The sequence below is a fragment of the Urocampus carinirostris genome, chromosome 5 (genome assembly GCF_059441175.1).
Source record: "Urocampus carinirostris isolate Australia breed hairy pipefish chromosome 5, RoL_Ucar_1.0, whole genome shotgun sequence".
Taxonomy (NCBI): Eukaryota; Metazoa; Chordata; class Actinopteri; order Syngnathiformes; family Syngnathidae; genus Urocampus; species Urocampus carinirostris.
The window spans coordinates 32,581,227-32,604,005 of record NC_142353.1 but is presented as its reverse complement, the minus strand read 5'-3'; the positions used below and the strand labels follow the sequence as shown (position 1 = coordinate 32,604,005).

Below are 22,779 nucleotides of genomic sequence, written 5' to 3'. Positions count from 1 at the left end.
AACAATACAGGTACCTTAAACATATGTATATAAACCTTAAACATACAAAATATAGCATTGAAGCAACTTACGAACAAATTCAACTTACAAACGATCTAGTTCTTAAGTAGGGCAGCGTCTGTATTACGGGAAAAACAATTTATGTAAATTAATGCATGGTAAAGTCTACATATACTGATTGATTTTTCTTTTCCTTCTTTTCATCCAGCGCAGAGAAAGGTCAGTCACTCACTTTATTCGATTGCCTTGCACACAATACAAAACACATGATAGTCTTGCTTGTTTTAATACGTCGTTCAACAAAAAGACTATATTATGTGTCTCCTTAATTTTTATGCTTATTCTTCTCCTTTTCTTTTTGGGTAAAATAATAATAAAAAAAACCTTAACAATTTTCAATAAGAACTTTGAACAACCATAAAAATAATAACTTAAAGAGACACAATTCCTTGTACAATATTCTTTAAAAGAAAGCTGTATTGTTTTATGTTGTTTATTTGCATTTTAACTATTAATCATCTGTCAAAATGCTTCTCTTTCCCTGCCGGTAAATCAATGCGCGCCTTTTAAATGATGTGTTTCTTTAACAATTATTAACAGAGTAATTAAACAACAGGTATTAATACAATAAAATAAAAATACTTAACAGACATAATGTTGATACAGCTCACTTAAATTAATATTGTATAATGTTATTTTCCACAATAGTTAAATAAAAGAAGTTACTTAAAATGAACAAAAATATTTGCTCTCTAAATACTCATCTCATCTCATTAGCCGTACCGCTTATCCTCATTAGGGTCGCGGGGGGGCTGGAGCCCATCCCAGCCATCTTCGGGCAGTGGGCAGGGGACACCCTGAACTGGTTGCCAGCCAATCGCAGGGCACACGGGGACAGACAACTCATTCGCTCATTCACACCTAGGGACAATTTGGACCGGCCAATTCACCTGAAAATGCATGTTTTTGGAATGTGGGAGGAAACCGGAGTGCCCGGAGGAAACCCACGCAAGCACGGGGAGAACATACAAACTCCGCACAGAAAGTCTGGAGCTAGATTTGAACCCACGACAGGTTCCCATCACATGAACTGTGCCGCACAAGCGCTAACCACTGCGCCGCCGTGCTGCCCCTTCTCTAAATACTAATTATCCTTAAACATATCGTTTTCTTACTTCAATAAATGTGTGCCTTTTAAACTATGTTTTTCTTTAACAATCAATTCCAAGAGTGATTAAAAATACTAAGCATACAACATTATGGATACAATACTTATTTAGAAGTAAGCATTTTATTTTCCACAATAATTTAAAAAAATACTTACAATGGGCTATCTTAGATATTAATCGTCCTTCATAATACGATTTTTTTTTGCTCTGCTACAAACAAATTGTCTTTTTTATTGATTCATTTGAGAAATATTTCATTTACCGTACAATAAAACGACATAAAATAAGCCAAACTATTTAAAATTGGCAATTTTTTTTTCTGGCAGCTAGTAAATGTGCTCCATTTAAGTTTTAAGATACTAAAAATGATCCACACTGTTTGATATTTCAAGAATAAATCATCCTTCAAAATACAATTTTCTATTTCTACTTGCAAGTAAATTTGCTGATTTTAAAAACTTTCCTCTTTAACAATTAATTTAAGACATTGTTACTAACCCAAAGAAATACTTAAAATTATTTAAAAAATTGTTTGCTACTTCAAATATGAATCATTCTTTAAAATAAAACTTGACCCGGTTGCAAAATGCATGAGCTCATTTTTAAAAATTATTTTTCTTTTTTGTCAATAAACTAAAACTAAAATATGTAACTGCAATCTAAAACATTTGACATAAGCTAACTGAAATAATAATCATTCTTTGAAATAAAACATGCATGCTCTGTCTGCTAAAAATGTTCTCTTTTTAAATAATAAAACGTTTTTTCTTTTTTATTGAAATAATTATTTTGATCAAATTAAAAAAAAGTAAAATCTGCAATATTATTTGGTATATGAAATAATAACCATACTTCAAAATTTTTTTTGCACAGCTGGCAAATACTTTTGCTCATTTAAAAAATGTTTCCGTTTATCAACTACGGTAATTTAATAAATTATTTTTATGCAATTGAAAAGATACAAAAAATGAGATAACTAACTCATTTGCTCATTCTTATAATAATCACATTTCAAAATAAAACAATTTTGGTCTATCGGCAAATATTTTAACTCCTTTTAAAAATGTTTTTTTTATTTTAATAATTAATTTTGTAATGATTACTAAAATTAGAATAATAAATAACTAAAATGAACGCCTTTTTTGCTACCTGAATTGTCCTCCAAAATACGTTCTTTCTTGCACTGCTGATAAATACATTTGGTCAATTTTAAATTGTGTTTTTTTTTTTTTTTTTTTTTTTTTTACTGATTGGAAAAAAATAACTTAATTCAAATTTATATCGCCATCTGCAGTATCAAATATGTGTTGAATTTGTTTTTAGCTGTGAAGAATAAATACAACAAAAATAAAAGAGGGACTGCTTTAAAACTGCAGAAATATCTCCCAAAAGACCATTTAATCAATTTCCCCTCCAGTTTGTTATCAACAACGACATATGTTGTGAAAAAACATTTCTAAAGTTAACAAAAAAGACGCTTTTTGTCAGCAGCAGCAGGCGAAAAGGACAAGGACACCCCTGGAAAATCCCTGAAGTATATCTACGCGGATGAAAACAAGTGCGACCGGCATATGGAAACGTTCATAAAATGTATCCAAGCATCTGGTAAGCAAATATAAAACGTACAGTGCCTAGCGAAAGTATAGGGCCCCCGAAGAACTTTTTTGTCGTATTGCCAGATTTCAGGCTTCAAACTTAAAGCTCAAAAAACAAAAGAATATTTCTTAATAATCAATAACATCCATCCATCCATTCAATCATTATCTGCACCGCTTATCCTCAGTAGGGTCACGGGGGTGCTGGAGCCCATCCCAGCTATCTTTGGGCAGTGGGCAGGGGACACCCTGAACTGGTTGCCAGCCAGTCGCAGGGCACACAGGGACAGACAACTCACTCGCCCATTCACACCTAGGGACAATTTGGACCGGCCAATTAACCTGACATGCATGTTTTTGGGATGTGGGAGGAAACCGGAGCGGCCGGAGGAAACCCACGCAAGCACGGGGAGAATATGCAAAATCCACACAGGAGGTTCGATCTCATCACATCAGAAGTATGCCGCACATGCGCTAACCACTGCGGCGCCGTGCTGCAAATCGAAAACATGTGAGACACAATCGTGAAGTGGAACTATCCATCCATTATCTGCACCGCTTATCCTCAGTAGGGTCGCGGGGGTGCTGGAGCCTATACCTGCTATCTTCAGATAGTGGGCCGGGGACACCCTGAACCGGTTGCCAGCCAGTCACAGGGCACACAGAGACAGTCATTTCACTTACTCATTCACACCTAGGGTCAATTTTAACTGGCCAAAGCATATTTTTGGAATGTGGGAGGAAACCGGAGTGCCCGGAGGAAACCCACGCAAGCACGGGGAGAACATGAAAACTGCTCAGGAAGGCTGGTAGCTGGATTTGATCCCATTACCTCAGACTGTGCCCCGGACGCGCTAACCACTCAGTCGCCGTGCCGCCCGGAAGTGGGACTAAATAATTTGAATTTTACTATATCTAAAACGAAAAACTCAAAAGTAGATGTTGCAAAAATATTGGCCCCCTCTTCTCTCAGCCAGCAAACTAACTCCAAAAGTTCCATAAAGACTTCTGAATGATCCAGTGTCGATCTAAATGACTAAAAAATGACAAACATAGTGGGTAGGTGTCATTAAGTCTTTTATTTGATGGGCTTAAAGGTTCCACTGGAGAACAGACTTCATTATGAAAACCAAAGGCTATACAAATAAACCGGACTTGACTTGACTCAAAGAACTCACCGGGCAGCTCCAGGATAAAGTTGTGTAAATGTTCGAAGCAGTCATTTGACACAAGGTTTTGCAACATGTACACATCTCCTGGAGGACTGTGCGAGCAATCGCGTCAAAATGGGGAAAACATAAAACCACTACAAACCTACCATACCTGGCTGTCCCTCTGAACTTACATTTTTTCACAACTAGTATCATGATCACCTCCCCTTTCAGTGTTGTTTTATTTTCCGTACCTTTAGTAACCATGGCGAAGCACACTGATCTGTGTGTATATGTTGAACAGTCCAAAGTCAAAATGCATTTGCTCCTACTATAGTAGTATGTTTGAGAAAGTATAGTAGTTTGTGTGTGAAAGCATAGTGGTGTGTGTATGAGAGTATAGTAATATATGCAACAGAGAGTATCGTAGTGTGTCTATGAAGGTATATTCATATGTGTGTATGTATGAGAGTTTAGTGGTATGTGTAAGAGAGTAATGTCATGATTACTGATGTGACTGGACTGTGCCCGCTCATTTGGCGCCAACTGCCGCGGGTTCTGACTGGCTCCCTGTCACTATTTGAACCCAGTCCTGTCTGTCCCCTATTGTCATTTCATCTGCGAACCTCAGTGTATACTAAGCAAGCCTTTTTCGACCCTGACTCCCACCTGTCGTTTTTGCTCCCGTCTGTTTCCGGCTACGACCCGTTTGATCCTGACCACGTCTGTCCTCCCGTCCCGACTTACGACCCGTTCCTGACCCCGACAACGTTTTTGCTCTCCTGTCCCGGCTATCGACCTGTTTTTCCGCCCTTGACACCGCCAATGATCGCTACGAAAGATCCACATCCGTGTTTGGATCATAATCCGAGTACAAGAGCAACTTGCCTCTCGCGCCTAGCGAACACTGGATCGTGGGCGCAGCCCTTCCTCCTACCTTTAATAAAACTTGTGAGAAACGTAACGCAATTGGGTCCTGTTTCCGTTTTGGTCCTGACAAGTATAGTATTGCGTGTGTGAGAGTATAGTAGTCGGGGCGGCAGTGGCTCAGGACTTATAGCGCTCTATTTGGAACTAAGTTAGATTCCGGGCTCCTGAGAGTTAAATGTCGACGTGTCTTTGTGCAAGACAATGAACCCCTCAAAGCCCCCGATAAGCAGGTAGGCGCCTTACATGGCCGACTTAGCTATCGGTGTGTGAGTGTGTGTCTGAACAGGTAAGTGTGAAGTACATTGTAAAGCGCTTTGGGAAGTCTTCAGTGACTGGTTAAAGTGCTATAGAGTTTAGTTGTAAGTATGAGAGATTATAGTAGCGATTTGAATGGAATAACTTTATCTGAATACTATTATAGTTGTGGATCTTATATGTGAGATCAAGTATGAGATCAATTATGAGTTACTTTTCAAACGGGCTCTCATATAAAACAGCTTCAGTGTTTCTTACATTATCGTTTATTTCAATTGGGTTTGGGTTGTAAATTTGGACACATGATCAGCTTTCAAACTATAATTTCATGATTATCTTGGCCTAGAGCCTAAGTGTTTCATAAAATTGTATTTTTATTTATTTATTTTAATTCCTGGTTTTGTGGCAAACTATATACCAAATTGCCTCGGAGCGACACATTGGCGCAGTTTAAATGGGTATTCATTTGAATGAATTTGCTTAGGTCATCAATTTAAAAATCAAAGATTTGAATATTTTCGAAATCATAAAATAAAGGTATCAAACACTTAAATGGATGTTTTTCAAAGCACTTTTGATAATAACAAAAACATGATACTAAATTATAGTAAAATAAAATAACTAAGTGTGTCAATTTTATTAAATGCTTATTTTGTTATATTATATATACTTATTATAATAAATATTACAGATACGATTTTAATTAATCAAGTCTCGGGGATAACATACCTGTCAACTTACATGTTTTCCCGGTGTTTTATGCATTTTTTGATCATCTTAAACTCTGTTACTAATGATTTTTTTACGGGAAAAAAAAATCTCATGTCCATTTCGGCTCTAACACGGATTGTCTCGGTCAATAGCAGACGATAACGTAATTGTAAATACTTAATATTTTTACGGCATTCTACATAGTCTGTCTTGCTGAGAGTAAATAGGTGCTGCTTTTTTAAGGTTTATTGTTGCTTAATAAGGGGTATTGTAACAATTAATACAGGGAGCAATTGGTGGAGGTTGACACTTACAACATCGAGAGACTGATGAATATACGTAAGCCCCATTCTACACCGAATGTTATTGTAACTTTAAATTACACCAGTAGTAGTTTACATGCAAAAACCGGACTCGCTGATGAGGTCACAAACAGTCTTTAGTAGTAGCCTCAGGGACTTCTCTTGAACTGGATTTTCATTTGTATAATAAGCAAGAGTTGTGTCCAAGAAAACTCGTATACCGAAATACTTGTGTTTAAAGGTGCTCGTGGAAAGAGTTACCACTGTACTTGCACTGCACGACCTGGTATTTTATCACCTTCATATAGGAGTATATTGGTCGCATTGTGGAGCCCAACCACTGTCTTATATTAAATGAACAAAATTGTTTGACGAAAATGTCATGAAAAATAATCAACCTAAACTCACCCGACATTTCCAACAGGCGGGAGTTCAATGGACGGCTTTTCCGCCATCAAAATGAGCGCCCTGGGTCGACCTCAGTTTTTGGTAAGGTGTTTCGGCTCAAGGACAACCATGCGTCATCATAATTGTCCGTCCCTTCGGAGCGTTCTGCTGACCCGGCGCTTTTGTTCTTCAAGCTCCAGTTCTCAGAGGTCCTGGTCAAATGGAGGCGCTTTTTCAGCTTCTTGGCAGCCAAACAAGGCAACCGTGGCGGTGGTATCTTGGACCGGAACTTAGATCTTAAACAGATGCAGGTGACTTCATTATCATCTTCTTATGAGCATTGTTGTTGGTGCTTATTTACTTACTAACAGTGTTTATTGCGTTATTTAAAAACAGTAGTTACAGAAAAATGTTAAGGTAAATCTGTTGCCCCCCGCCTCTAGAGTACTCACAACAAAAAGTAGTTCATGGCTCTAAAAGCAACTATTTATAAATTACCACCTATAAGCCGACCACCTAAAACTGCTTTAAAATAGCCACATAATAAAATAAATATAAGATGATGTGTACGCCAACCTTTGGAAACAGATTTCTTGGCTTGTGCAATCTTGCAAATGAACACCTTAGTTAAGACACTCCATATCCATTTTTTATCTGGGCTTCAAACCACTCAAAGATCTCCTCCATTTCTAAGTACTCACCATGTTTATATCCCCTGTTTGCACATTAAGCCTTAGGTGAAATTTACAGTGAGGTATCCTTTTCCCATTCTCTGACATTTCTATTTACAGCAGGCGTGTCAAACTTTGTTTGGCTTGGGGGCATCTAGACTATATGTTCTCAGGTGGGCCAGATCAGTAAAAAATGTCAACGTGAAATATTTTGCTTTGTTTTCCAGTACTGTGCTTTATCATTTAACTCATGTAAAGGGATCCTTGCTCAGCACATCACATGCTTTCACAAACATTGGCACTGAATGTGTTAACAATTTGTTTATTTTAACAGTTGCATAAAACTTTCTCACCCCAAGCATCAGAAAAAAGTCAAATTTGTTTGCCTTCATTGTCATAATGCTTTGAAATCACTAAAAAAAAGAAACACAAAATAGTTTTAGCAGTGAATGGGCAATGACATCAGAATAAACTACTATGCTGGGCCAACTGATGCTGAGAAAATACTGCACAATATTTTCTTTCAACGTGAAACCAGACTGGACATCAGCTCTTTTACACCTTTACTGCCCTCTATTGGTGTGGAGGTGCAATATCTTTATATTTATTTAAATAAAATTATAAATTGTGATAGAAATGAGGTAGAGACTTGCTTTTTTCTGACATTCTCCGAAATTTACCGCAAGTCGGAATAAATCATCCATCAGGAGGGTCTCTCGTGGTATCCTCCAGATTGGGTGGGCAGAGAACAGCCCATGATTTTCTTGCTGTGTGTCTATTTCTCTCTGTATTTCTTTTTTCTGCACGAGTAATCACGAGAGTTATTATCATCTTTCATACATGTATTGTTAATGTGTATTTACCCATTAATGTATCTGTTCAGGATTTTTTAAGCAGTGTGTGTGGAAAAGACGACCTCTACAATCTTTTGACTGAACGGCAAAAGGGAAATTCAGGGTAAGTATGAGTCTGGTAAAGAAGATAAGACCACCAGATCTTGGAGTACAAGCCTTTCGGTTTAAAAAAATATTTAACAGATCAAGTCATACTTTTAATACTGTGTTTTGGCAGCACTATTGACCTCTTGGATTGGGACAGCCTCCTGGATGACAGAGCAAAGCTGGCAGAAGCGCTTGTTGTTCCCAATGTTGAGGTCAGTCGGGCAGAAAAAACATGATTCAAAACTCAGCAGAGCGCACAACTCTGCCTCAACCTTTCTAGTTTTTCCACTCTTTCAATTTATCTGGGATTAATTTAGGATTGTTATTTGAATTTATTTAACTAAAAATAATTCCTAAAACGACTTGAATTGAATTGTCTTTATTGTCATTGATATCAACATTGTGAAACGTTGGGTGCAACACGATTAGACATGGCACTCCGGGGTAAACGTAAAAAATACTTTAAAGAGAAGAAATGAAAAGGATTGAAGGCGGAATAAAACAAAAGTTGTGCTTAGAGACGGGCCTAATCTATAATAATGGTGCAATGTTGCATTTGAAAAAGAATAGTGGATCATAACAAAAGTGCAATGAAAAGAATACTTTTTAGCAGCAACAAAATAAGATATATTGATTTATATATTTTGAAATTAAATAGATATTAAAATGTAAAATTTACCAGCCATTTTAACTATAATGTTTTTAATTTAAAATAACATTTTAATGAAGATTGTCATATTAGTAACAAATACATAGTAAAATAAGATGAGAAAATGTCATGAACCGAAACAGGATCAGGACCCAAATGCGTGACGTTTCTCACACAAGCCTTTTATTTGACGAGAAATGCCGAGTCATGCACGTTGGGTATCAGTCTGGCGTGGAATGATAGGAAGCCAGAGGCTGACGAGATCGATTCCAATTGCCCGAGCAGGTATCAAAGAGATGGGGTCGATACCGGACAGGATGCTACAGACAGGATAGATATCAAAACAGGATATCGAAATTAAACAGGACAAACTCGACGGTAACAAAAACTGGAAACCAATATTAAACAGGACATAGAAATAATATTTCATGACATAGAAATAATATTGATAACATTTCTTCACTCATTTTTCCCTTTGTTTGAAAAAAAATATCAGGATATCTCTAAACCTGGATGTGATTTAGAAAATAAATACAATTTCTAACTGAATTTAAAATTACATTTCTACAGATTTTCTTTTTTGCATAATCCCTGACTATTTAATAAATAAAACAGACACAATTTTCTCGATATATAAACACCGGATGTGATCCTTAAAATAAAAGGCTTTCTTTTTGCTCCACACCTTGCATTTAAATCGGGTTTATTTTTTTCTTTTTGCATGATCCCCGACCATTTAATCAATAAAACAGACATCACTCCTCGCCCATGTGCCTTGGGCACAGGTAATTTGTAGCGAGCAAATCAGACTCTCTGTTAGTCAATGATAAGAAGCTCAATTACTTCCTTGTCTGTGTCATTCCTTTCGGGCCCATTAGTATCTAATAGTCGTTCCGCTTGTTTGCTCAGCTTGGTCAACTGGAGCCTCTGCTGAAGGACTTCAGCGCAGAGGAGGAGGGACAACTCGAGAGGATATTGCAGCGCATGGACACATTAGCTAAGGTCATTTCTCACACCTCGCATCAGTGGAAAAAGTACAGTAGACCCCGGGGATACAACCCTAATCCATCCTGAGATGGGGATAGCGAGCTAAAGTTGTCGTATGGCCTGAAACAGAAATTAGTTTTTGTGTTTTGAACCCCTGGTACCCCAGGTAAAAATATCGTGGGAAGAAGTTCAGCCAATTGCATCTTAGTATCTGAATGATCTCGTAATGCAACCCAATAACAGATCAGCGCCTTAAACGATGTTGACCAATAGCAGAGAGACATCATAGAGGCACATCTTGCACATTCATACTCACGAATACTGCAAACACACAAACTGAATACAGTGGGACCTCGGTTATCGCATTTAATGGGGACCAAAATCACCCGCGATAGGTGAAAATCCGCGAAGTAGCTGCGCACCTTAAGAAAAAAAAAAATAAAATCATTTTATTATTATTTTTTAGACCTGGTTAATGGGGACCAAAACCACCCAGCGATAAGTGAAAATCTGCAAAGTAGCGACGCCCCTTTAAAAACGCTTGAAAAAAAAAATACATTTTTTTTTTCTAAATTATTTTATTCTATTATTATTATTTTTTAGACCTGCGAAGCTCTGAACCCGCGAACGTGGAACCACGAAGTAGCGACGCCCCTTCAAAAATAAATATATATATATATATATTTCTGAACTGAATGAAAAGAAAGGCATTGTGTGTGGTTGTTCAGCCAATACCATTGCGGTATATCCTTGATGCCTTGCAGTAACTGATAACAGACCAGCATATATATATATATATATATATATATATATATATATATATAATTTTATTTATATATACTTACTTTACTGTGCATATGACAATAAACACTTGGAATTGAGTTGAATTCACTCAACTCATCACAGCAACATCAAGATCGTTCTAAAACAAGAGACCGGGAAAATATAAAGCCGCATAGCTCACCTAAGTTCTCACGTTCAATAATGATACACAATCATGGTCTTCTTACAACCCTGAGTGTAGTAAATGCAGGAGAGTAAAATGTTTACTAATACAGACTAATGAAACATGTTTCTTTATGGCGTAGTTTAGCAAGCTTGCTATTCAGTCATCTTTTTCGGGCAATTGCAGGGTTTGTTTTGGCCCTCTAGCCTATCCGAGGCTCCGAATAACTTCAGCCAATAGCGATCGATTTAACGGATGATTGACACATCTTTTTCGGCCAATTGCAGGGTTTGTTTTGGCCCTCTAGCCAATCCGAGGCTCCGAATAACTTCAGCCAATAGCGATCGATTTAACGGATGATTGACACATCTTTTTCGGCCAATTGCGGGGTTTGTTTTGGCCCTCTAGCCAATCCGAGGCTCCGAAAAACTTTAGCCAATAGCGAGCGATTCAAATGATGATTGACACATTGGTTAGCCAATGAAACGCCGGTATATAAATCCCAGCATACACCGCGGACTACTCCACGTTCGGGGGAAAATCGAGTCGGCGGCTGTTGCGTAAGTTGCGAGACCTTGCGATTTAATATTGAGCCATATATAAGGCGCACTGTATTATAAGGCGCATGGTCAGCTTTTGAAAAAAATTAAGACTTTTAGGTGTGCCTTATAGTGTGGAAAATACGGTAACTCAAGTCCCACCGCCATTTCCACAAATATGGCAAAGTCTTTATGAAGGCCACACATTTCTGAACTGAATGAAAAGAAAGGCATTGTGTGTGGTTGTTCAGCCAATACCATTGCGGTATATCCTTGATGCCTTGCAGTAACTGATAACAGACCAGCATATTATATGACATTGACCAATAGCAGACAGGCGTCTAACCCACAAATACTGCAAAGCTTGAATTTGCTAGCATTTTGGGCACTTAAATAATTTACTTTTGTTGTTGTATAGCAGTGAAAATGCCATAAAGAGGGGGTGAAAAAACATTGTGTTCATAGGGTTCGTATTGGAACTTACAATCCCTAAAAATGCTTGAATTTTAATATTATGTTTTCGAGGTTTGAAAAAATGCTTGCCTTTTAGGTAAAATGCTTGTAAATGCTTAATTTTTCAAAAAGTCAGTTTAAAAATGACGCCAACACTACTCTTGAGTGGCTTTCTTGCCATTGCATTTCTTCTCACCTCTTGATTAACGACAGGTGGCCTTAGTTTGTATGGCCTTTTTTTTTATGAAGTGTTATCGCCTACTACAAGTTGCGCCCGAAAGGACTGCCGCATGTTACACCTAAACAAGACACTATGAAATATGTATTGTGTCAAGGATTTCGTAATAATTATGTTTATTATGGACCATGCAAATTTTTCCCGTGGTAAATTTTAATGGCAAGAACTTCACACAACTGAAAATGTAAGCTATAAAATGTTTACCCAATGCCTATATTTAGATATTTGTCTCAAAAACATATATATTCGTAATTCATTCATGATCTAAAAATCGTATGTCAAGATTAAAATGTGCAGATAAAATTGTGGCTCTGCAAAACACAACACCCACATCGGATTTTTCTTTTGTTGATACTAAAGGAATTGAAAATCTGGGTTTGAAAGTCCTAAAAAGACTTGAATTCGACAATGAACTAGGTGTACGGACCCTGTATTCCACATCATAACGTGAAAACATAGATAATCCGTAACCCAGGGGTCTACGTCACACTTTTTTATACATTTATGTAATGAATAATATATTTAATATATTATTAGTATATTAATATGTACTTTCATATATTTGTAATGGCAGCATGCTGTAAAAAATGGTGTCCGCTTGATGGTGGATGCAGAACAGACGTACATGCAGCCGGCCATCAGCAGACTGGCGCTGCAAATGCAGAAGGTTTACAACAAAGACAAGCCGGTCATCTTTAACACCTACCAGTGTTACTTGAAGGTTCGAAACTACCATCCCTTTTCATAGATTTTTGTAGGTCGTTGATTTAGTAATTTTTGTGTTGCACAGGATGCTTTCGGTAACGTGACTTTGGATGTGGAGCTATCCAAACGCGAGGGCTGGCATTTTGCTGCCAAGCTTGTCCGAGGGGCATACATGCATCAGGAGAGGGAGAGGGCATTAGAATTAGAATACGAGGACCCCATCAATCCTGACTATGAGACTACTAATGAGATGTACCACAGGTTGGTTGTAATTTCTTCCAGTATCTGGTAATAATATTATTAAGTAGATCAGGGGTGACTGGCTCGGTGGCTTTGGTGTAGCGCGCCCGCTCTGAGACTGAGAAGTCGCTGGTTTGAGCCTCGGCCAAGTGATAATTTAGACTTACAACATTGGTATTCTTTGCCCCCCCGCTTGGAGCTCGGTATTTGGGGTTGGAATGGTTTTGGTCACCTAATGACTCCCAATGACAGGTGTTTTGACACGTCGGTTGGGTACAGTTGTACGACTGTGCATCGTAGCAGACACCTGGTAAGATGGAATAAAGCCGAGAAAGACGATTGATCATGGGTGGGCAAACTACAGCTTGCAGACATATGACAAAAAACATGACAAAATAAAAACTGAAATAAATCAATGCCAAAATAATTGCAGAAAGGCATATTTAAATGAATAAATTACATTTGTGTCAATATTTATAGGTATTATGTGATTTAAATGTGTTTATTTATTATATAAGAAACATATTTACTTATTCTAAAATTACAGTATTATATAAAATGTGTGAGTATAAAAATTATTATATTAAATTTGTGAGTAAACATATACATATAAGATTATTTCGGGGGCCGATATAATTGTACACTTGGCTGGTTGTGGCCCGCAGGCCTTGAATTTGACAAATGCAGAGGATGCAACTTTATTTTGCTGGGTTAATTTAGCTTTTTAAATAATGATTTATCATATTTTATCAGAACACCAAGATGAAACATGTTCATACTTAATCATGTTTAAGATGCCCAACATTTTTTTTACAATTGAGTACCTTTTTTTTTTTTTTTATTGCCATGTAGTAAGCTACCCGGTTCGAGACCAGGCTGAAATATATGGTGAGGGATGGCCACCACCAGGCTGTTTATTGCCCAAGACACACCACAGGAAATGGTGCCATTACAAGCTAGTGGTTAAGGGATCCAACCAACAGAGCAACCAAGCTCCAACTGGATTTCTTAACCCTGGCATTAAGGCGTGCAAAAAACCCCATCTCTATGAAATGTCCTATATAAAAAACCTGCAACCTGACTAAATATTGTGTAATGTATTTACAAACCTGCCTGTTCTTACACTCAGATGTTTGGATTACGTTCTGGATGAGATTGCCCTTGAAAGGAACGCCAACGTGATGGTGGCTTCCCATAACGAAGAAACAGTGAAACACACTCTGCATAGGTACGTATTTGCTTCCAGCTGTCATCCGCTTGTAAATCTTTACCCATCTTACGGACTCACTTACCTACCTACCTGCCTACCTGCACAATCTATGGTGCTTGCTTGAAATGCTTAAAAAATATTTTCAAGGTTTGAAAAGTGCTGGAATTTTAGGAGAAGTGATTGTAAATGCTTGGAATTGTTGCCATTTTCATCTTACATGCGCAGGTGCATCAGACTAGTTCTTTTTAGTAAACCCTCTAAGAAAGCTCTTTCGGCTCGGCGAACTGAGAAGCTTCTTTCGGCTCACAAACGGCTCGTCTTTTTTTTTTTTTTTTTCAATGATATTTTATCAAGTCAAGTCATGTTTTTTTGTATAGCCCTTAATTACAAAGAGTCTCAAAGGGCTGCACAGACCACGGATTATTGCAAACCACAGCCTATTATTACACCATCCCCTGATCTAAAACCTATACGAAGGCAAGGAAAAACTCAAAAACCTCAACATGAGAAAAATGAAGAAACCTTGAGAAGGTACCGCACATAAGGAAATCCCCCTTCCAGGATGACCAGGCTGCAACGCATGTTGCAATAACAAATAATACACAGATATAGTCAATATGAAACATAGGTCATTCATAAGCGATACAATATAAGTGTGTCTTAAGCCTAGATTCAAACAGTTCCACTGAGGTTGCAGATCAAATCTCAGGGGGCAGAGCATTCCACAATCCTGGGGCCAGAATGGAGAACGCTTTAGAACCTGCGGTTCTCTTCTTGGCTCTTGGGATCACTAGTAGACCAGTATTTTCAGATTGAAGGCTCCGGAACACAGGGGAAAATTAAATCTAAAAGATACAGTATGAGGGAACAAGCTCATGCATGATTTTGTGTAATACCAACAGAACCTTAAGATCACATCTTAAGATGACAGGGAGCTAATTCAGGTTTACTAAAACTTAATTTTAACATTAAAAGTAACTAATCTTTTATATTAGTAATAACAACCTACAGTGAACTTTTACATTGTTTAAACGTTCAAGTTGTTTCTACCCAGAAAAAACAACAACAAAATGAAAAGTAAAAATACATACTTTTCAGTGCACCAACGAATAAAGCGTCAAATACAAACATACACTTTTAGCTTTATTAACGGTTCAAGGATCTCTTTCTTTTTTATTTTTTATCGAAAAACAAACATTATGGCTTTGTTTTTGTGACATATCAAGAGCTCTTTGTCCGGGTAAAGGATTTTTTCAATTGGTATATTTTTGTATCTTTAGTCAAATTGTTTACGTATTTTGAATACATTTTAAGTAGAAGACAGGATCCTTGAAAAACACACAAAGTATAAATTGTAATATTTACAGATCTACAAAAAAATAACAGTTCTAGCATTTTACACACTGAACTGATTTAAAGTTAAAAACCACACAGAATCCCTCAAATTAAAAAAAACATATATATAGCTATATACATATATATGGATATCTATATATATATTTTTTTCCTTTTCTTTTTTTTGCATACATTTCTATGATGTAGTGTCGCCAACCAATAGTAGACCATCATTTTATATCTCATTGACCAATAACAGTCAGGCATCATAGAAATGTAACTCAAGTATACTCATGAACACTGCAAAGTTATAATTTTGTTGTTGATGTCTTATAGTGGAAAAAAAACAGACTATCAATCTATCGATCTAAAAGAGGTCTGAAAAAGCACCTATTCTCCGCATTAAAGTGAAATGTGTAAAACTGGAGTGTCATGCCCAATTTCGTTGTCACAATATGTTAACCCATTTTGTAACAATGACAATAAAGGTATATTCTATTCTATTCTATTCTAAAATGTCATAAGCGAGGGTCACCATCAGGGTTGGGTAGGGTTACTTTAACTAGATTACTTTCAATTACTTTTGGATTACTCCGATACCAAACATGCTAATAAAAGACAAAAGAAACTAAATATGAATAAAATTACTAAATTTTGTGCAGGCTAGTGGAGTAACGGAATACATGGAACGGCAAAAATGATGTTGGCAAGCATTTTGGATTTATTTTCATTTTGCTTCTGTCGCATTTTATGTTAGTTTTGCTGGAGATCAAAGAGATCAAAGCCAGGAGAGAAAGCTTACCACATGTTGTGAGTCATCATTTTATTCATATTTAGTTTCTTTTGTCTTTTATTAGCATATTTGGTACTGGAGTAATCCTAAAGTAATTGAAAGTAATCCAGTTAAAGTAACCCTACCCAACCCTGGTCGTCATATACAGGGAGTGCAGAATTATTAGGCAAATGAGTATTTTGACCACATCATCCTCTTTATGCATGTTGTCTTACTCCAAGCTGTATAGGCTCGAAAGCCTACTACCAATTAAGCATATCAGGTGATGTGCATCTCTGTAATGAGAAGGGGTGTGGTCTAATGACATCAACACCCTATATCAGGTGTGCATAATTATTAGGCAACTTCCTTTCCTTTGGCAAAATGGGTCAGAAGAGGGACTTGACAGGCTCTGAAAAGTCAAAAATAGTGAGATATCTTGCAGAGGGATGCAGCACTCTTAAAATTGCCAAGCTTCTGAAGCGTGATGATCGAACAATCAAGCGTTACATTCAAAATAGTCAACAGGGTCGCAAGAAGCGTGTAGAAAAACCAAGGCGCAAAATAACTGCCCGTGAACTGAGAAAAGTCAAGCGTACAGCTGCCAAGATGCCACTTGCCACCAGTTTTGCCATATTTCAGAGCTGCAACATCACTGGAGTGCCCAAAAGCACAAGGTGTGCAATACTCAGAGACATGGCCAAGGTAAGAAAGGCTGAAAAACGACCACCACTGAACAAGACACACAAGCTGAAACGTCAAGACTGGGCCAAGAAAAATCTCAAGACGGATTTTTCTAAGGTTTTATGGACTGATGAAATGAGAGTGAGTCTTGATGGGCCAGATGGATGGGCCCGTGGCTGGATCGGTAAAGGGCAGAGAGCTCCAGTCCGCCTCAGACGCCAGCAAGGTGGAGGTGGGGTACTGGTATGGGCTGGTATCATCAAAGATGAGCTTGTGGGGCCTTTTCGGGTTGAGGAAGGACTCAAGCTCAACTCCCAGTCCTACTGCCAGTTTCTGGAAGACACCTTCTTCAAGCAGTGGTACAGGAAGAAGTCCGCATCCTTCAAGAAAAACATGATTTTCATGCAGGACAACGCTCCATCACACGCATCCAAGTACTCCACAGCGTGGCTGGCAAGAAAGGGTCTAAAAGAAGAAAAACTAATGACATGGCCTCCTTGTTCACCTGATCTGAACCCCATAGAGAACCTGTGGTCCCTCATCAAATGTGAGATTTACAAGGAGGGAAAACAGTACACCTCTCTGAACAGTGTCTGGGAGGCTGTGGTTGCTGCTGCACGCAATGTTGATCGTGAACAGATCAAAGCACTGACAGAATCCATGGACGGCAGGCTTTTGAGTGTCCTTGCAAAGAAAGGTGGCTATATTGGTCACTGATTTGTTTTTGTTTTGTTTTTGAAAGTCAGAAATGTATATTTGTGAATGTTGAGCTGTTATATTGGTTTCCCTGATGAAAATGAATAATTGAAATGGGTATACATTTGTTTTTTGTTAAGTTGCCTAATAATTATGCACAGTAATAGTCACCTGCACACACAGATATCCTCCTAAAATAGCTAAAACTAAAAAAGCCCCACTCCAACTTCCAAAATATTCAGCTTTGATATTAATGAGACTTTTGGGTTCATTAAGAACATGGTTGTTGTTCAATAATAAAATTAATCCTCAAAAATACAACTTGCCTAATAATTCTGCACTCCCTGTACCTGGGGTCTACAGTATATATATCTATATTTTTTACCCTTTATACAGAATGAAGGAGCTCGGTGTGTTGCCCTGGGAAAACAAAGTGTTCTTTGGCCAACTCCTGGGGATGTGTGATCAGATCAGCTTTCCATTGGGTGAGCAAAACACACAGACACACAAATAATGCAAAGGCTGGCTTGTCAAACTCATAAAGAGAATGAAGGGTGGGAGAGAGAGAGAGAAGGAAAGCGGGTGAGAGATAGAGAGAAAAATGGAGAACAAGAGAGAGAGAGAGAGAGAGATGGAGTGGGGGAAAGAGAGAAAGAAAAATTGAGAGAGAGAAAAGTGGAGAGAAACATGGAGGGAGATAAATGTAGAGAGATAATTTGAGAATTAGAGAGAAAATAAGAGACAAGAAATGGAGGCAGACAGATAGAAATGAAGAAAGGGAACTAGGAAGTGAGAATAAATTGAAATAAATAGAAAAAAAGAGAGACAGAACAAGAAAGAAAGGTAGAAAGATAGAGAAGAAAGAAAATGAGAGATAAAAATATAGAGAGAGAAACAAAGAGAGACAAAAGGGAGAGGCGAAGACAGAAAGAGTGAGAGAGATAAAATGGGAGATAAGGCGATAAGAAAAGGAGAGACACAGACGGAGTGAACGAGAAAAAATGAGAAGAGATAGAAAAATAGGGAAGAGAGAGAAAAACAGAAATGGAGAGAGACATAAAAGAGAGACAAAAAGAAAGAAAAAGATAAAGATGAAAAGGGTGAGAACATAAGATAAAAAAGAGCAAAATGCGAAGAGAAAAAAGAGAAAAAAACACATACAGAGAGAGAGAGCAAGAGAGAAAAAACAAAAGGGAGAGAGAGAACAAAATGGACAAAAACAGAGTGAGGGAGTGAGAGAGAGAAAGGAAGCTAAATAGAGAGAATGAGGGTGAAAAAGTGAGAGAAACAGGGAAAAAGATAGAGAATGAGATACAAAGACAAAGAAAATAAGAAATACAGAGAGAGAGAGAGAGAATGAAAAAAAAGAGGGAGAGAAAACATAAAAGAGAGTAAGACAAAAAGAGAGAGAAAGAAAGTAAAAAAAGGGAAAGAAAAAAGAGTGAAAGATAGACAAATTTAGAAAAATATACTGCTCTAGTTTACCGCTCTAGTGTCTTTGCTAGTGGTGTCTGGCTTTGGCCATATCAAGTGGACATATTTGAAAGTGCAGCTCATTTTCCTCTTGCGCTTTTCTCAGCCTTGTCTCGTGGGCCATATGTTTGACACGCGGATAGTTTAAGGCCACCCTGCTTATCGACATAGCAAGTGAGGCATTGACGAATGGTCTCTGTGAGCCGCGGTTGTCAGTTTTCACCGTGTTGTTTGTCACTCACGCGTGCAAGAGGCGGCGGCAGGAACTTGTCTATTCCACTTGAAAGAGTCTTCGGTTCATGAAAGATGTTTTTTTTTTCTCATTTTCCGGAGGGACAAAAGTAGCCGTTGCAGGCAGGAATTTAAGAGCGCAACTCTGGATATACCGCTCGGTGCAATTTCTATTAAACAAATGGAACGAAAAAAAACACGAGCATTATCTTTAGCTTATTTTCGGAGCTCAGCATTTCGTTTTTGCTAACTTCACGCGAAGAAGAAAAAACATGCCTCCAAAATCCTCACTTACCGTAAATTCCGGACTATAGAGCGCACCTGATTATAAGCCGCACCCACCACATTTTAAGAGGAAAACCGATTTTGTACATACACATGCCGCACCTGTATATAAGCCATAAGAAAAGAGTCATGTCTTGCTTCTGTGATGGCAGATTAAAATTGTCTTAAGAACAGGCTCCCTCTAGTGGTCAGGTTTTCAACCTGCTCGCTCCAAAACAAATTTGGCCTCTTCCCCACATCAACAACAGCAAACAAAAATGATACCTTCAAACTTGTGACTATAAACAAATATTTTAGGCTTCACAACTGCACAAAAGATGACATTTAATTTTGGCGTTGAAAAATATGGTGCTGGTATTCTGCAAAAAAAAAAAAAGCTTGTTTTATGCACAGAAGACAACGGTGTATTAAGCATGCAGATGTTCCAGTTGTTTTAAGGGTAGAACCACAACAGTTCTTTTCAGTATAGAAAACGATAGTAGTTCTATGTACCATGGCACTTGTTGAAAAAGCTGAAAGACGTGAATGTGGTTTGAGAAGCCATAAAACTAACCTTCCTTTGATCTGGTCACGAGCATCACATTTGTTGGTGTGATTCAAAATTCATAATTGCCAGGTAAAAATAACTTTCCTGTCAAACTTGACGTTCTATTCTTGTTCTAAGAAATGAAGTATATAAAGAAAATTAAAGACATTTTCAAGAAACTGAACATATCCTACAACTATGTGTACTACTCCCTTCAGAAAAAAACAGGCTCTTACCAGAGTAGAAAGAAATGAGGGAGGCACAATAAAGCTAGAGGACAAGTCGATTAGAGTCTTTATTTGAGAAATGGGCGCTTTATGGGTCCTCAACTAGAAGTTTGGTTAAAATAGTACTTGTAAAACATGAGTGTCAATATCTACAGTTAAGAGGGGACTCCAAAATGCTGGCCTCAAGACGGACTGGCAAAGAAAAAGCCATACTTGAGAATGGAAGACAAGGGGAAGAGATTAATATGGGCAAAAGGACCCAGACCTTTGACAAGTCATTTGATAAATAGAAGTGTGACTTTTTTGTGAAAAACACATCATTGTCTGAGTGACCCCAAACATTTTAATAGTAGTGTAAGTCAGAAACAAGGCTAAATAAAAAAATAAAAAAAATGGGGGGATACCTGCATCTGACATTAGTTTCATTTTGTTTCCCTTGTTTGGATGCACAACCGCAGGACAGGCTGGCTTCCCGGTCTACAAGTACGTCCCCTATGGTCCGGTGAACGAGGTAATGCCCTACCTGAGCCGTCGGGCCCAAGAGAACCGGGGCTTCATGAAGGGCGCCCAGAAGGAAAGAGAGCTGCTGTGGAAAGAGCTCAAACGAAGACTCACCTCCAGGGAGCTTCTCTACCAGCCCGTCTACTGAAATTGGTGCCATCAACTACTCTTGCCTCGCCACCCCCTTCCTATCTTGATCTCGTGTAGAGTGATATCTCTTCATAAGAGCTTAATTCTTTCCAGGGTCGTATTCCTAGCTCAATATGCTCATATAACAAGAGGATTTTCCTGATATGAAATTAAATTAAAATTGAAATTAAAAACAAGTTGATCTGTTCCCGTTCTACCTTCCAAAATGACCCGAAATGGCTGGAAAACACCCGGGGCGGCAGTAGCTCAGGAGGTAGAGCGATCGTTTTAGGATTAAGGGATCCCAGTTCGAATCCCGGCTTGTCCGTGTTACATGCCGAAGTGTCCTTGGGTAAGACACTGAACCCCCAATACCCCCAATAAGCAGGTTAGCAGCCTTACATGGCTGCACAGATCATGGCCGCTATTGGGAAATGTGAAGCACAATGTAAAGCGCTTTGGGAAGTCATTGACTTGAAAAGCGCTATATAAATGCAGATCATTTCATTTCATTTCATTTCATCTTCCTGATCACTAAAAACACATTCAAACAGTAATTCAACAGAATAAAAACAGTTATAAGATCAAAAAGATGATATAAACGAAATAAAATACAAGTTTATCATGAGCGACACCAGGCTGTACTTGCTCAAGACACACCACAGAAAAATAGTGCCCCTTCTACCCTAGTGGTTAAGGGATCCAACCAACCAACCATTATTATGAGCACAAATCAGTCTTTGCTGAGGAAGAGGGCAAGTGCAAGAAGGAGTGACGGAGATTGCATTCCTGTAAACGTTAACATTTTTCCTGTATTTTATTTTTCATCATTTAAAATTTTACAGACTCTGTCCTACTTACGAATGAGAACGAAAATGCATGTTTGAGGTTTATATATGTGTATTGTTTTGTACTCAGGTTCCTTAAGCTTTGATGGTGATGGTTTTTCACAGCATTTTTCAGATCTTTCCACAAATGCTCCATAGGATTGAGGTCTCGATTTTGGCGTGGCCATTCTACCATGTTCATATTGGTAGTTTTAAACCATTTCATTGTAGATTTTGCTCAATGTTTTGGGTTGTTGTGCTGTTGGAAGGTAAACCTGCGCAGCATTCTCGGGTCTCTTGCGCACTCATTTCTGCGAGTATCGCTCTGTATCCATTTTCTCATCAAATCTTCACAATCTTCTCAGTCCCTGCTGAAAAAAAAACTAACATGATGCTGCCACCACCATGTTTGCCGGTGGGGATGGTTTTTTAGGGTGATGTGCAGTGCTTTGCATTCAGCTCAAAAACTTTGGTCTCATCTGACCAAAGCACTTTGCTCTACATATCATTTGTGTCTCCCGTGTGGCTTCTTGCTAACCTCAAACAGACCTTTTTTATGTTATACTCTCAGAAAGGGCTTTCTTCTTGACACTCTTCCATGAAGGATAGATTTATTCCGAGTATGACTAATACTTGTCTTATGCATCGATTTTTCCACCTCAGTATTGTATGCGTGAAGGTCATTCATTGTGATCATGGATCTCTAGGTTGTTACAGCCAGGACTTGGCAGGTTTGCATTTATTTTATGCGATCTCTATTTCGATATTGTTGCTAGCAAGGTGCTCCAGTAGATGTATAAATGCTGCAAAATCTTCTAGAAATCCCATTTCTGCTTTGAACTTTTCCACAACTTGAACCCAGACCTGCTTGTCATCTTTGGTCTTCACTGGTGCTGTCTGTTCTCCAGCCAATTCTCTGAGCCCATCACAAATAAGGTGCATTTATTTTAAAACTACACACTTGTTAAGTCTCCCGATTTGGTCGGGAGATTACCGCTTTGGCTACGATTCTCA

General features: G+C 38.2%; 1 protein-coding gene across 1 annotated transcript in view; it reads left to right on the top strand.

Moving 5' to 3' along the window:
- The window catches only part of prodhb (proline dehydrogenase (oxidase) 1b), a 35,185-nt gene extending 14,044 nt beyond the window's left edge, over nt 1-21,141 (top strand). The window contains 11 exon segments of the mRNA XM_088335152.1: nt 2,664-2,774; nt 6,538-6,602; nt 6,695-6,811; nt 8,055-8,128; nt 8,243-8,324; nt 9,671-9,763; nt 12,499-12,645; nt 12,715-12,890; nt 13,999-14,097; nt 17,963-18,051; nt 20,767-21,141. Of these exon segments, the coding sequence (XP_088191278.1) occupies nt 2,664-2,774; nt 6,538-6,602; nt 6,695-6,811; nt 8,055-8,128; nt 8,243-8,324; nt 9,671-9,763; nt 12,499-12,645; nt 12,715-12,890; nt 13,999-14,097; nt 17,963-18,051; nt 20,767-20,957 (1,244 nt within the window). The 3' untranslated portion in view covers nt 20,958-21,141.
- Nucleotides 21,142-22,779: the final 1,638 nt, after the last annotated feature.